At 54.0% G+C, this 13,685-nt stretch overlaps 4 protein-coding genes and 5 non-coding genes across 9 annotated transcripts; 5 read left to right on the top strand and 4 right to left on the bottom strand.

The window, feature by feature from the left end:
* Positions 1 to 270: 270 nt before the first annotated feature.
* Positions 271 to 1,436, bottom strand: BO82DRAFT_353111 (uncharacterized protein). Its single transcript, XM_025634878.1, has one exon. The coding sequence runs from the start codon at positions 1,149 to 1,151 to the stop codon at positions 495 to 497; it is 657 nt and encodes a 218-aa protein (XP_025493308.1). The 5' UTR covers positions 1,152 to 1,436; the 3' UTR covers positions 271 to 494.
* A 317-nt stretch (positions 1,437 to 1,753) lies between these two features.
* BO82DRAFT_280319 (CENP-S family protein) lies at positions 1,754 to 2,441 on the top strand (the record flags this gene model as incomplete). Its single annotated transcript, XM_025631298.1, has 4 exons — positions 1,754 to 1,786; positions 1,878 to 2,001; positions 2,150 to 2,183; positions 2,324 to 2,441. The coding sequence occupies 4 exons, from the start codon at positions 1,754 to 1,756 to the stop codon at positions 2,439 to 2,441; spliced, it is 309 nt and encodes a 102-aa protein (XP_025493307.1).
* Positions 2,442 to 3,158: 717 nt separating this feature from the next.
* On the top strand, positions 3,159 to 4,887 carry BO82DRAFT_45979 (uncharacterized protein). The gene is made up of 5 exons (XM_025641218.1): positions 3,159 to 3,481; positions 3,538 to 3,571; positions 3,628 to 3,876; positions 3,969 to 4,541; positions 4,604 to 4,887. Exons 1-5 carry the CDS (start codon positions 3,398 to 3,400, stop codon positions 4,729 to 4,731), a joined length of 1,068 nt encoding a protein of 355 aa, XP_025493306.1. The 5' UTR covers positions 3,159 to 3,397; the 3' UTR covers positions 4,732 to 4,887.
* Positions 4,888 to 5,159: 272 nt separating this feature from the next.
* Positions 5,160 to 5,233, top strand: BO82DRAFT_t129. The gene has a single exon. It is a non-coding gene; the product is annotated as a tRNA-Ile (tRNA).
* A 1,333-nt stretch (positions 5,234 to 6,566) lies between these two features.
* Positions 6,567 to 6,640, bottom strand: BO82DRAFT_t126. Its single transcript has one exon. It is a non-coding gene; the product is annotated as a tRNA-Ile (tRNA).
* A 914-nt stretch (positions 6,641 to 7,554) lies between these two features.
* Positions 7,555 to 7,628, bottom strand: BO82DRAFT_t125. The gene has a single exon. It is a non-coding gene; the product is annotated as a tRNA-Ile (tRNA).
* Positions 7,629 to 8,744: 1,116 nt separating this feature from the next.
* On the top strand, positions 8,745 to 8,818 carry BO82DRAFT_t130. The gene has a single exon. It is a non-coding gene; the product is annotated as a tRNA-Ile (tRNA).
* Positions 8,819 to 9,992: 1,174 nt separating this feature from the next.
* BO82DRAFT_t131 lies at positions 9,993 to 10,066 on the top strand. The gene has a single exon. It is a non-coding gene; the product is annotated as a tRNA-Ile (tRNA).
* A 344-nt stretch (positions 10,067 to 10,410) lies between these two features.
* Positions 10,411 to 12,969, bottom strand: BO82DRAFT_280275 (phosphatidate phosphatase App1 family protein; the record flags this gene model as incomplete). Its single annotated transcript, XM_025631296.1, has 2 exons — positions 10,411 to 12,168; positions 12,244 to 12,969. The coding sequence occupies 2 exons, from the start codon at positions 12,967 to 12,969 to the stop codon at positions 10,411 to 10,413; spliced, it is 2,484 nt and encodes an 827-aa protein (XP_025493305.1).
* Positions 12,970 to 13,685: the final 716 nt, after the last annotated feature.

Here is a 13,685-nt window from a genome sequence, read left to right as displayed (position 1 = left end):
CCGCAGATATCGTGATGCCCTTCAAATGAACCGCGCAATGAAGAGCAGCCTGGTGTTCAAGGACTATAACTCTCCTATCCTAGAAATTGAAGACCTAGGAGCACTTCTAATTGAAGAGATACTTGGCATACCAGACAAGAGATAATTTCTGTTTAGTTTCCGCGTTCAATCCCCAGGCTAGTAGACATGTGCGCCGAACTCATGTAGGACTTAGTAAACACGAACAATGACACAGCTGTAGCGCCAGATTTGGCGCATTTTCCAAAAGAGCAACATGATCATCATTTTGTCTATACCAATTATGTAGAGATATTAGAAGTAATAATAGTGCCGACCAACGAGACACACACATACACACATATATATATGTACTCCGCTCACAGAAAGAAGGGAGAGCTCCGCAACACCAATCTCGCACCAATGCATCCATCCACTCAACCTCACAGAGCCCGTCCAGGACTCTCGTCGAACAACCAATTTGGGATTCCCCCAACCTACTCCTCCTTCTTCACTCCCTCAGCCTCATCCTCACTCCAATCCAACAACTCCATAATCTCCTCCTCCGACAACTTCTGCGTCTGCTTCTCTGCCTCCTTCTCCAAGCTCTTCTGATACTTCTTCTGCCTCTTGCGGGCATTCTTCCCCCACTCAGGCACCCCGCTCGCCGTCGCGAAATCCTCCTGCGTGGCGGTGGAAGTTGCCGCGGAGCCGGTCGCGGTCGCGGTGGCAGTGTTGGTGGCGGCGGTATCATCCTCGTCCTCGATCTCATCGTCCGTGTTCTCCACCTCCCCGAGCACCCGTCCCCCGCCGCGAAGCGCATTGGCCGACATGCGCGCCTTCTTCTTCTCGCCCTTCCCAGCAGCGCCACCGCCAGCCGCCGCTTCCTGGGCGCGCTTCTTCTCCATGTGCTTCTTGCGGTCCTTCTCATGCATCTTCTTGAACCAGGCTTCGATGTAAGGTCGGATGATCAGGTAGCCGACCACAGAGAGGATGACCTTGGTCCAGCGGCCCATGGAGACGTTGGCGAAGGAGCCGTGCAAGTTCGTGATGAAGCGGGTGACCACGGTCTCGGCGACGGAGTAGAGCTGCGTGAAGAAGTCGGTGAGGGCGTCGAGGGCGACGGCGCCCGGGTCGGGGGTCGGAGTGGACATTTTGGGGGGTTTTTTTTCGTTTCGGGGTGGATTGAGGGTTGTTGGTTTGGGACTATTGTTCTTCGATGCTGCTTGTTCAAGGTTGCGAGGCAGAGGGCGGGTCTGGCCGGATGATCGGAGTGTGGGGGATTGAAATTGGAAGGCCTGTCTGCGGTCAGACAGCAAAGGGCCTTTTTGGAAGTAAAAAAGCAACTCGGATACTGCGAAAACGCAGAAAAATGGTATAGGTGAAAGGCCACCTCTGTCCTCAGTCAAGTAGCTTAGTTTCGCCGCAATAAATCGCGCATTCGGAGTGGAAATGCCGAAAGTGGAAATGTTTTTGGTTCGAGGTTAGCGTCATTCTCCAGGCCCGGGTAACGGATTAACATCCGTTCCGGCGGGTTGAGCTTCGGCCAATCACAGCTCATCCTGTATACTCAACGCGTCCCCGACACGACTGCCGCGGGAAGTCGTCGCGCATCGGCAAGCTACAGTTCGGTCGGTATCATCGTGATAGTCGTGTGAATTACGACTGGTGCATTTGGTCAAGCAGAATCTGCGATTCGTGTCATTTCATTCTCAAGTCTCTGAAAGGCCCTGTTTTCAAAGCTGGAATATCCGCGATGGATCAGAACGAAGAAGCTGGACTCGAAGAGGTATGTATCCCATTGAATGGGTGGTGCGGTGCTTGCTCCACTGCGTACGCTTGGGCAGCTGTGCTGATTGTTGTCTTCGCACTTGATACAGCGCTTGAAATCTGCTCTTTGGCTGGCGATTGGGAGGATCGTGGACGAAGAGACCATCAAGCTCGGTATCAACGCCACGCCGCAGTTCATCGGGGCGTTGACGGAGTTGGTCTGGGCTCAAATAGGTTTGTCTTTCTCTCTCCTCTGCCTACCATCGAGATCATCACGCTGGATATACTCTATCAGCAGCATCCTTTTAGATGTTTCTTGTTGGATGTTTTCTTCTCCTCTCGCACCAGACTAACGTCCGAATGCTGACTGAATTCCCAACAGAAACCGTTAGCCAGGACTTGGAATCATTTTCCAAGTAAGTGATACTCTGAAATGACTCTTTTGCCCGAGGAACTTCCTCTCATGACAAAAATCTGGTTGCCATGTTGTGGCTCTGTCTCGTGCTTTGGGACGTTGACATTACGATATGCTGACATGCTCGGCTTTCCCTTTTAGGCATGCCGGCCGCTCGACGGTCAATGTCACCGATGTCATGCTCCTGGCACGCCGCAACGAGGGCTTGGAGTCTATTCTCCGCGCGTTCCTTGAGCAGATGCGTGGTCAAGAAGCCTGATTCAGTGGGGTTCCACTGACTGGTGTTTCCTTCGTCGGGATTACTTCAGTCCAAAGTTTATGTGCAGATCTACTCGACAGCTTCCATATAATTGGTGGCTGAGCTCCTCTGCCATTCATAGCCAACTTCAAGGGTATGTAAGGCAAGACCATTCATTTCCATCTCATATCAAGTCAGTAACCGGAGGGGTGGCTAACTTTCTGGCAGGCATGGTGGCGGACCTTTTTTTCTTTACAGATGCGGAGATCAAATTGACGTGAACCTAGAAGGTCCAATTCGTCATGCTTCATGACGCCACTGCACAAGGCTCCCAACAACGCGAAACAGGTACTCGACCTCTCCAGACGCCATCAACCCTGGAGAGTCCAATCACCGCTCCGACTCCAGCTCGGAGAATCTTGAACCTATCGCTGAACTACCAGCTGACATCTGACGTCGAACAAGAGGCAGCAAATCATGCTCGCGCTGCTCCCGGACCGATCCAAAGAAACATGAATAACCTCCTGGGGCCACCCGTAAGGGCCGCTTCAACGCAGGGCCAATGCAACATCAGATACCTCATGTTGTAATGATTATCAGATAGACAGCCTCTCGTCGACCAATTGAACACCATGTAGACAAAGTACTGTACATACACTTCAACCAATCAATGGAATCTGAAATCATATCCTGTCCGCGTGGGAGACCTTATATCGACTTAACGTCATTGCAACGTCTGCCTTTTGCCGCGACATCTTATATGGCATTCGGTTCATGAATACGGCAGTATACACTTTGCTTTTACAACAGACCTTCGCCGGATTCGCCATTGCGTTGCTTCACGAGAGTGTATATCACAATACCAATCAACATCATATGACGAATACAACTCGACGAAAAGCGAAAATAAATTACTGGAAACTGCGACTGACTCGGTCGAAGCTCTTCGAACGACTCTCACAGGAACTGAACCCACCATGAAAGCCGTGCGCTACCACGGACGGGGCGACATCAGGGTAGACGAGATTGAGGAGCCGACATGCGGGAAGGGACAGGTTAAGGTAATTTCCCTCCTTGTCGGAGATTAATCCCCACTGACGGCCACGCCATAACATAGATGCGACCTGCCTTCGTCGGAATCTGTGGCAGTGGTAAGCGTTCTACCGTCGCTACTTAAGTATCCCTACTTCTGTACTAACCCTCCTAGACTTACACGAATACATGGGCGGACCAGTCCTGATACCTCAAAAACCGCACAAGATCACCGGAGCCACGCACCCAGTGACCCTGGGCCACGAATTCGGCGGGGTCATTGAAGAGGTCGGCGAGGGCGTAACCCACGTCTCGCCAGGACAGCGAGCCGTCGTGCGGCCCACCATCTTCGACAAAGAGTGTAGGTCCTGCAAACTCGGCTACGAATACTGCTGCGAGAACATCGGCTTCATCGGACTATCAGGTACGCCCGGCACCCAACCGACCGTCTTCCTTACTATTGAGCGAGAGCCAAAGACGAGCAACCCAGCTAACCACCCAATTACCTCTGCGCAGGGTACGGCGGCGGCCTAGCCAACTACATCGTCGCGCCGGCCGAACACTTCTACCCGCTGCCGGATACCATCTCCCTCGAAGCGGCGGCCCTGATTGAGCCCCTGGCGGTCGCGTGGCACGCCGTGAACATATCCCCCTTCAAGCCCGGCGACAGCGTCCTGGTCCTCGGCGGCGGGCCCGTGGGGATCGGGATCGTGCAGATCCTCAAGATGCAGGGGGCGCAGAACATCCTGGTCGCCGAACTGATGGCGAACCGCCAACGACTCGCGCGGGACTACGGCGCCGCGCACATCGTGGACCCGCGCGAGGAAGGATGCAGTACAGCCGCGCGCGTCCGCGAGCTGACGGGGGGCATCGGTGCGGATGTCATCTTCGATACTGCGGGGGTGGAGGCGGCGCTCAACGAGGCGATCGGCGCCTGTCGCACCCACGGCACGATTGTGAATATCGCGGTCTGGGAGAAGCGGCCCGCCTTGCGGGTGAATGATTTGATGTATAGCGAGCTGAAGTATACGGGGTCGGCGTTGTATGATGAGAGTGCGTTTGTTAACGTGATTCAGGCGCTGAATCATGGTATGTTTCATGCCTATCTTTTGGTGGTCAGTGATGTCGCGAGGCTCTAACATAGGTGATAGGCCAATTGAACCCGGAGAAGATGATCACCGCAAAGATCGGGTTGGATGATGTGGTGGAGAAGGGGTTTGAGGAGCTGGTCAATCATCGGGATGCGCACTGCAAGATTCTGGTTGATGTGCAGGCATAGAGCTTGGGATGGTGTTGCTATTGACTCACTAACGACGATACGAGTTTCGTGTTGCTTTTGTGTATGATATTGTTGAATATGCGCCATTGCCATTGCATGATACTGCGGTACTCGCCGGCTCTGTAAGAATTCGATAAATATCACTGCTACGTACCACTGAATACTTACAAGAGCCTCACAGTTGAACAATAGCATAGCCATGCCCCCCTGACTGCCCAGTGTACACTTCCATCAACATACAGCACTCCTCCATCCCATGAAGTCCCACATCACTCGTAGAAAGTAGTGATAAACACCCCACGGTTGGCCACCTACCAGGATCCCCGCATACTGTGTGACGGTGACCTGAAGTCATACTTCCGATTGCATTGACCCTGGCATTCTTGCTCTTTCGTATGGTGCTTACAAAGTGGCAAAAACATCAACTGGGTCCCATAGCTCAGTTGGTTAGAGCGTAACGCTAATAACGTTAAAGTCGAGGGTTCGACCCCCTCTGGGACCATCTCTTTTTTCTTTTAGATAAGAAGAGTCTTATCCTGTGGTGGAAGCATAGCTTGGAGGTTTTTCTTTTATGGAAGTGCAATGTAATGGTGGAGTGGGCTTGAGGTACGAAAGTGGTCTGGTCTGGTCTTAGCGGGTTTTGTGGGTGTTTGTAACGTATGTGTATAATGTAGCTCACCGGCACTATTCACATTTGTCTTACGGAACGCGGTTGTTGGTGGAATCGCTAGTCAAGTATATAAGGGTTGGTGGGCGTTGATTTGAAAGCGTGCCCCTGGCCTCTAATTCTACATCTCGAATTGGGTTTCTGGAATGCCACAATTCATGGATCGGACCTTCGGGAAATGCTCGCGACGTTCGTCATTGGACTCCGAGGTTCTTCGTCCGGTATATCTGAGCTGTGCTTCTGTCCGTCGGCTGTGCTTGGGATTGGGTGTTGGCTACCTATTGATTCCGGTGACTGTGCTACCGTCAGTCTGCACGTCCAAGGCCCTCGAGGCACGTCGTACCTTCATCCCCCAACTGCATTCCATCTGATCCTGAGCCAACATCAACTTCAGAACGGACGAGCTATACTGGATGTACATCGATGTCTAACGCGGCATTGGAACTTGAACATGCTAAACTCGTCCAGCCACATACTAATCCAACTAGCCGAGCTTTTGGCAGCATCCACCTCGCCAGACATATGGTTGCTGCGCTTCTCTGCTGCTTAAAAAGGCTCCTGTCCTTGAAACGTTCGGAATGAGGCAACACAATTCGCGGAGCATGCGCCACGGCCGCTTTGGGCGTGGATGCATCCGACTCTTCCTCCGCTCGCTGCAATCAACGGGAATAGGGCAGACCTGTGAAGCGGCTCGAGTGTGACAAGTTGGTCTGTTAAAAGACACCTTAGTGGGACTTCTTTTCCCCGGGTGGGAATGCTACTGGACAGTCCAATCGGTCATTTCAGCAACGCTCTACATGACCGTAGCCGGAGGACAGACGGGGCATTAGGTGATTCGGAGTGATCGTCTGACCGCTGCAATTTGGGAGTGTTTAGACTTGGACATCCGCTTCGCGGGCTATGGATCTGTCTTAGAGTCGAGTCAGGCCCCCCTCCTTCTCCACATGGCATACACGGCCAGGCCGTCATCCCAGTATACAGCCGTACCACGGGCTGCCTGATTCGGTTTGATATCCTGTCCGTGGGTGTACTATGCATATTCCAAGCACGAGAATCCACCCCTCTTGTCCGAATTCTATTCATCCGAACAAGTCGGTCATATTCAGCAGGTTACCTACCTACCCATCACTATAAACCTGCCAGAAAGAATGCGCGGGAAGCAAAAAGATGGTCCCAGAGGGGGTCGAACCCTCGACTTTAACGTTATTAGCGTTACGCTCTAACCAACTGAGCTATGGGACCCGCTTGTGGAAGTAACCCTTGATTTAGCGCTCTACGGATCACAAGTAAGCTGTAGGGCAAAAACAGGTAGATATGTACCTGCTCGTGAGGTGTGGGGTGTTGTTGTGTTGTTTGAGGGCGTTGGGAGTCGCTCGATATGCTTATGTGCTAAGCTGGTGCTTGGCTGTCAGTGGGGCGCATCCGCAGGCGGTGGAATGGTCTGATGTGACTTGTTTGTGAATATATGGGAGGTCTCTGCGTTGGTGAATGTTATGTGAAAGCTGCTGGACCGGGTGGTCTTGACATCGGATTGGGCGGCCGCCCGCGATTACAATGCTAGCCAGTACGTTTTAGGGGTACGATGCCTCGTTTCTTGTAGGACGGGTGCATGTGATGGGCGGTGACTGGGGTTGTGGTATTGATGTGTTGGTGGGAGGGATACAGATCTCGATGACACATACTTCAATGTGGGAACGTGTCGAGTCAGAGGCAGCTTGCATTTAAAGAATCTGTAGAAATCCTTTTGGCTAGGCTACTAGAATGTGGAGGCAGGAGGAACAGCGCCTACGTGGTGATGCTGTGATGATTTAAGGTGTCCCAAACTCAATTCATTTAGAGTTTGTTGATAAGATTAACTTGGTTGGCGGACCCGGCCAGCCACGAACCTGCTAGCATGGCATCTGGTACGAGGCGTCGAGTACTGTAGCAGAAGTAAGCGGCCCATTTTTGATGTATAAAAAAGAAGTGCCCTCAGTCTATGGGCTTACGCAAGTCCTGGACATGTCGTCGAACGAGAGCTACAACAGCGCACAGGTCCAGTTTGTCAATCGACCTCCTTCCCCTGTCTATTTCCATTCCCCGATCTCGATCTCGACCTCGACCTCGACCTCAAGCTAGGTCTAATAGCAAAAAGGGAATGTGTGTGGCCAAAAAGATGGTCCCAGAGGGGGTCGAACCCTCGACTTTAACGTTATTAGCGTTACGCTCTAACCAACTGAGCTATGGGACCCCACTTGTTGAATCGGCCGAAGATCAAACATCCTATGTTGTTATGCAAATTTGCAGTAAGTTTGTCCGGTCTTGGGAAACATTCATGGGCGAGTTCGAAGGCTTACCTGCGGACCTATTCAAATCCCCTTTTATTGTTATCTAGTAGCTCCCTGATATCTATTGTTCTAAAAAACAAAACTTTTAGCGCTGGAGTAATGGTCTCATCAAATAGCATCACGACTCTGCTTGTTCCATCGGCTGAACGTCTGGGCTGAATTGACTGGCTTGGCTTTATTTAGAGCTAGGTTGGGCTGGGTAGGTGATTAAAACGCTCGATTGCTGTGGTTCAGGTCCTATGTTTGTTATGCTATGGTTATAGTAAAGCACTGTGGAGTGCTGTGGGTCCTTCATCTGGCTTGCGTTCCTGGTCTGCTGTTGCGTCTGCTCGAGTTGCGGATGTACTTTCCGTGTGAAGCGAATACATACATTCGACTCCAGCCGGTATTCCAATCTACTCGATCATATGACACAGCAAAGTAACCAAACATCATGGATACAACTGCAATAGGCCAGATCGAGAAACAGCAGTGACTTTCTAAAACACAGCCCAATTGACATCAAATGCCACCCCAACCAACACAGGCACGGGCTACTAGATAGTGAATACTGCGAACCGGCAGTTAGCTGCATGACGCGAGCACCCCTTCTCCCCCATCGCTAGCAGCCATCCTCTCGGCCTCACCCATCTCGCTATAATCATATCTCCAACGGAGAGCTCTATGTGTGCACGGTGGTAAGAAGATTGGACATTGTACCCAAGCGAGTGGGTGAAAGACAGACAAAGTGTGATTGATATGTGCAAGTCACACAACTGCCGTAAACATATACAGAGCGCAACCAACCCACACAGGAACCCCAGAAGGAGCAGAATTGCAAGCCCACAATAATACAAGTATCAACAGAGTCTACCTAGACAACCACCGAGACTGGAATTATCGCCCCCCGGCCCCAAAAGCAGATACACACCGCAACCCACCTAATCCCCAACACCACAACCCTTCTCTATCCCAACCGATCTCCACAAATTTCTAGCAATGAAACATATAACATTAGTTCAATCCCAAAACAACAACCGGGTCCCATAGCTCAGTTGGTTAGAGCGTAACGCTAATAACGTTAAAGTCGAGGGTTCGACCCCCTCTGGGACCATCTCTTTTTGCTCCTGCACATTCCACTCTAGTGGTTTGTCCGTACTGTTTTGTCAATCCCAACCACAGAAAAACGCAGCAGCGACAACTGCGGTGGCAGTTGTTGACACCGAGCACACTATGACCGCTGCCCGAGGGTGGGCTGAGCCACGTCCACAGTAGACAAAACACCGAGCGTTGACGCAAGCAACACCCGTGATACTTACAGTCCCCGGAAAGTAGTCTGCGTACTCCCTCCACAAGGAATTCGTCTCATTCCTATTTAGGACTGGTTACACCCAACTCCTGCCGGTCATGCCACCGCCGCCAAATTCTCAATGCTTTGTATAACGTGCTGTACTATATATTTTTGACGAGTCAATCCCCCTTATTATCTACCCCCTAAGGCACCGAGCCCCAATAATTCAAAGGACGCCCCCCCCCCCCCCCCCCCCCCCCCCCCCCCCCTGAACCTACAGCCAGCAATGAAGAAGACAGAAAGTCAGTGTATAACAATTCCGCCGAGATTGTTGCTTTCACGGTGCTTGGTAAAGCAGGATGGTAATGTACATATACCTCTGCCAAGCGGTAACAGATAAATTGATATATAGTATGATATACCTAAGCAATACAGGTTCTTTAGGCTGATATTCGAGGACACCGAAGCTTGCACTACTCAGTGAGTAAATAGAGGCTCTGTAGGTACTGCCTATAAGAAGAGCACAACAGTTATCAGTAGCAGCGCTTCGAGCATCTCAGGCCAAGCAGGCATTCCCCACGACAGCGTTTGCAGCGACGGGAAGTAGCGAATTAAGAAGATGGGATTTGCAGCCAACATCCCAGTAATAGTACTACTATACTAAACACTGCCCAGCTCGGAGACATAGATACAGCGCCCCCACCCCCCAACCCATGTACATTGCACTGCAATACATCCAACCGAAAATATGTATATACACACGGACTCTCACCTTCACCCTCACCCGAACCCGAACCCGAACCCCTTCATTCAGTCAATGTACGGTACTATCACACCGAGATTTTAACCCCTCACCAACGGCACTGTATCTCAACCCCTTGACTCACACTCCAACCCACCAATTCCCACCCCCAGGATACCCAAGTATACACAAGACCTCCCACCCCCTTAACGCAGGCACGTAGAGCACAACTTCAAGCCAGCATCAACAACAACTGGTCCCATAGCTCAGTTGGTTAGAGCGTAACGCTAATAACGTTAAAGTCGAGGGTTCGACCCCCTCTGGGACCATCTTTTTTGTCCCCTAGACATTCTGTCTTTCCTATTGATTATCATCATCCAAGGCGAGATAAGTGGGGGAGAGAGAGGGCTGCTTTTCTTTTTGTTCGATTTGCTGGACAGAAGGCGGTGGGGGTGGTTGGTTTGTCCTGCACTAGATATGCGTTTTATGATGAGTGGAATGCGGTCATGATATGATCCGATGAGATGCTATGTACAGTACAAGAGTAAATAGAGTGGTATCTAGCCCATATAAGTAGGCAAGTAGGCGAGGTAGTCAATGCTATCGTCATCAACCGCACCCGGTAAAATCCACCGCCACTAACAAGCAAGTATGCAAGGTACCCAGCTACAACCTAACGATCACCCTTCTTCACCCCCCTCACCTCCCTCATTGCCTCCTCCACCAACCACACACTCACATCCTGCGCATCCCGACCGACCCGCCAGCTCCCCAGCACCACACCGCGGGTCTCAAGCAGCTCCTGCGCGCGCTCCCACCGACGCCGCCACATCTCCTCCCTCTTATTCGGCAGCGGTGCGGCGGGCGGCGGATTCTCGAACCCCCCGGTCCGGTCCGTGGCACCGCCGCCCCCGCTGCCGGTGTTGGCTCGATTAAGTGAGGAGTTCGACTGCGTGGAGCGGAGGATGTTGGCCGGGGAGGCGGACCAGTTGAGGCGTTCGGAGGCGTACTGCAAGGCTGCGGAGGCTGCTGCTGCGGGGTAGGATTGCTGCTGCTGCTGCTGCTGCTGCTGCTGCGGTGGTTTCTGAGGCGGGGTGGGACGGTTGGCTGTGGATTGCTGGGATGAGCCGGAGCTTTCAACGGATGCCAGTGTGTTGGCTCGACGAGGCGGAGGTGGAGGCGGAGCTTGTTTCGAGCGGGTGGGCTTGGCATCGCCCATCTCCTGGTCGAAACCGGCGGTCTTCGGCCGCGTGGGTAGTTGCTGCATCGTGTGCTCCACAGCTGCGGTCCGGTCCTGCGAGACTTCGGGCTTGGTGGAAGACCGACGCGGCGGTAGTGGAGGCACGGGCTTCCGTTTGATCGACTCCCCCACCGAGATATCGGCGTTCGTTGAATTCGAGCGCAGAGAGGAAGGCTTCGACGGTTTAGCCGGGGGTGCCCGTCCGGCGAGAGATACGGCGGGGGTCTTTATTTCCCGAGATGAGGCTTCCCGCTCGTCATCATCACGGAGATCAATCTGGTCTCCATTGTCCAGGCTGATGGCATCTGCAGATGGGTTGTTGACCGATGACGCCAGAGGCCGGCGAGGCGGGAGCGCCGGCCGCTTGGGGGCTGCATCGGAGTCGTCGACAAGCTGGGGATCGCTGCGACTCGCGGACACTCTGTGTTCCAGATAGTCCACGGACTTCTCGAAGAATTCTTTCTTAGGCGTTGTGGTGACGTCGCGGATGAAGATGCCCAGAATCCTGCCTGGATTGGCCAGGACGATATCGGTGTAGACCTCCAGATCCGCCTCGCCGCTATCGCCGACCAGGATGAACTTCCGCGAAGGGAAGTCTTTCAGGATCTGCTCGAGGTTGCCCTTCTTCCGCTCCGCCGTAGGCTCAAAGATTCCCTGGAGCATCCCACTGTATTGCTTGAGATGGATGGACCCCGGAGGTAGGCCGACTTGCTTGAAGTACCGCTCCAGGAGCGGGTAGAGCTGCCACGGCGCGTTCGAGACGTAATGGAAATCCACCCCCATCTTAGCCAGCTGGTTGTACCAGTCCGCGACGCCCTCGATCGTCAAATCGGCCAACTCGCGAACGAAGGTATTCCGGAAGATCTCCTTTGCACCGCTCGCAATGGCCGAGTGTTTCACCGTGTCGTCGATATCACTGATCAAACTGATCCCGGAGGGCTCGATGATCTGAACCTCCTTCACGACCGACAGATTCTCCGAGGCGAGGACGCGGATATGGGTCGGGACGAAGGGCAGGGCGGCGCGCATCCTGAAGTGGCCGGACACATCCGTCATGATACTCCTCGACTGACTCCGGGTCTCGTCGAAGAAGAACACGGTCACCGGCATATCCGTGACGGGGTTGGTGAGAAACGGCCGCAGCCGCTCCATCAGATGCGCATTGGCCATCGAAAGCTCGTCCTTGGTCATCTGCGCCGCCGTCGTCGCCGCGGTACTCGCCAGACTCGACGAGGTCCCCGTCCGCTGCGGCAGACGCCCCGGGACGACCCCGGGATTGTTATCTCTGTCCCCCAAGGCACTCTCCTTCCACGCCGAATCCGCGCGGCCCTCCGCCCCCTTGATAATGGACTGAGCCTCCGTATCGACCAGCTCCTCCTCACGCCGATCAGTCTTCCCCCCCGAATCGTCCCCCGCGCCAGCAGCACCCGCATTATTCGCCGGAGCCGGCACGCCACTCAGCTTCCTAGCCAGCGCAATCATTAACCGATGCTTCCGCGTCATCGGCCCGCGATGCGGCGCATACAACCAGCCGCGCACATCCACCGAGACCACGGCATTCTTCTCCGCATAGTCATCGAACCCCGCCACCGTGTTCGGGTCCGCGTCGACACCACGATACTCATCGATCGTGGCATTCGAGCCCCTCCGCCGGGCCCACGGGTCATCATCATGATCCGCACCCACCACATCCTCATTTCTACCAGAATCATCCCTCACAATCCGCCGCCCATAACTCGGAAAAATCACCATCTCCTCCAGCCCGGACCGCGCAATCTCCACGTCCGGAAACGCCCCCGGCGCATCGCTGGTGTAGTACTCATCGCCGTAGTCCCGTTGCGACCCCTGCCCCCCTTGCCCGTTCAGCTGCGCCGCCCACTGCGCCGCATACGTCTGCCGCAGCTCGTTCGCCGCCTTGAGGTAATCGTAGACCTTCTTGCGGCGCGTCCCGCGACCGGCCCCGCTCCAGGAAGAGGAATCGTACTGTGACATGGCCGTTACAGCCTTGGCAGCCGTAGCCGTAGCCGTAGCCGTAGACGCAGGCGCAGAAGCAGAAGCAGACCACCGTCCCCGCCTATTACCCAACAAATACCCTAAAACCCCACCGCCACCACCTCTGCTACCGCCACCGAACCGAACACCACCACTAACACTCCCCCGTTTTGCAAGTATGCGGGCCTGCCGCCGAACGATCGCCCGGTAGACGCGGGCCTGGGCGCGGTGCCGGAGCCCCGGGAGGGTTTCGTGGCGCACACTCCAAAGGCGGAGCTGGGCGCGGCGGAGCGAGTGCGGGCCGAAGAGGAGGGTCCAGAGGCGGGGTTTGGTTGTGCGGGAGGATTGCAGCGGTGGAGGGGCGAGGAGAGGGCGGTTGCGGCGGAGGAGGAAGGGGAGGGGTCGTCTGTTGGTGTTGCTGCTGGTAGGTGTAGGGGGCGGGGGCGCGCGCCGGCGGGAGGAAGAGGAGCGAGGGAGGAATTTGGGAGCCACGGTTTTTCTTTTGAGATCAATACCTTTTCGGGGTGGTTTGTTGTTTAGTTATGGGGTGTAAGTCGGGGTATCGCTGTGTCTGTGTGGATGTGGATGTGATGAAGGGAAGAGAGAAGTTGAATCGCTGGAGGATGGAGGTTGTGAAGTTGAGTTGATGGGGCTGGCTGGGTTTGTGTGGAGGCGATGACGAACTTCCTCGGGGATAAGCAACGAGAGTCTCAAGA

Source organism: Aspergillus uvarum (genome assembly GCF_003184745.1).
Source record: "Aspergillus uvarum CBS 121591 unplaced genomic scaffold BO82scaffold_18, whole genome shotgun sequence".
NCBI classification, from domain to species: Eukaryota; Fungi; Ascomycota; class Eurotiomycetes; order Eurotiales; family Aspergillaceae; genus Aspergillus; species Aspergillus uvarum.
This window is presented reverse-complemented; position numbering and strand designations above follow the sequence as displayed.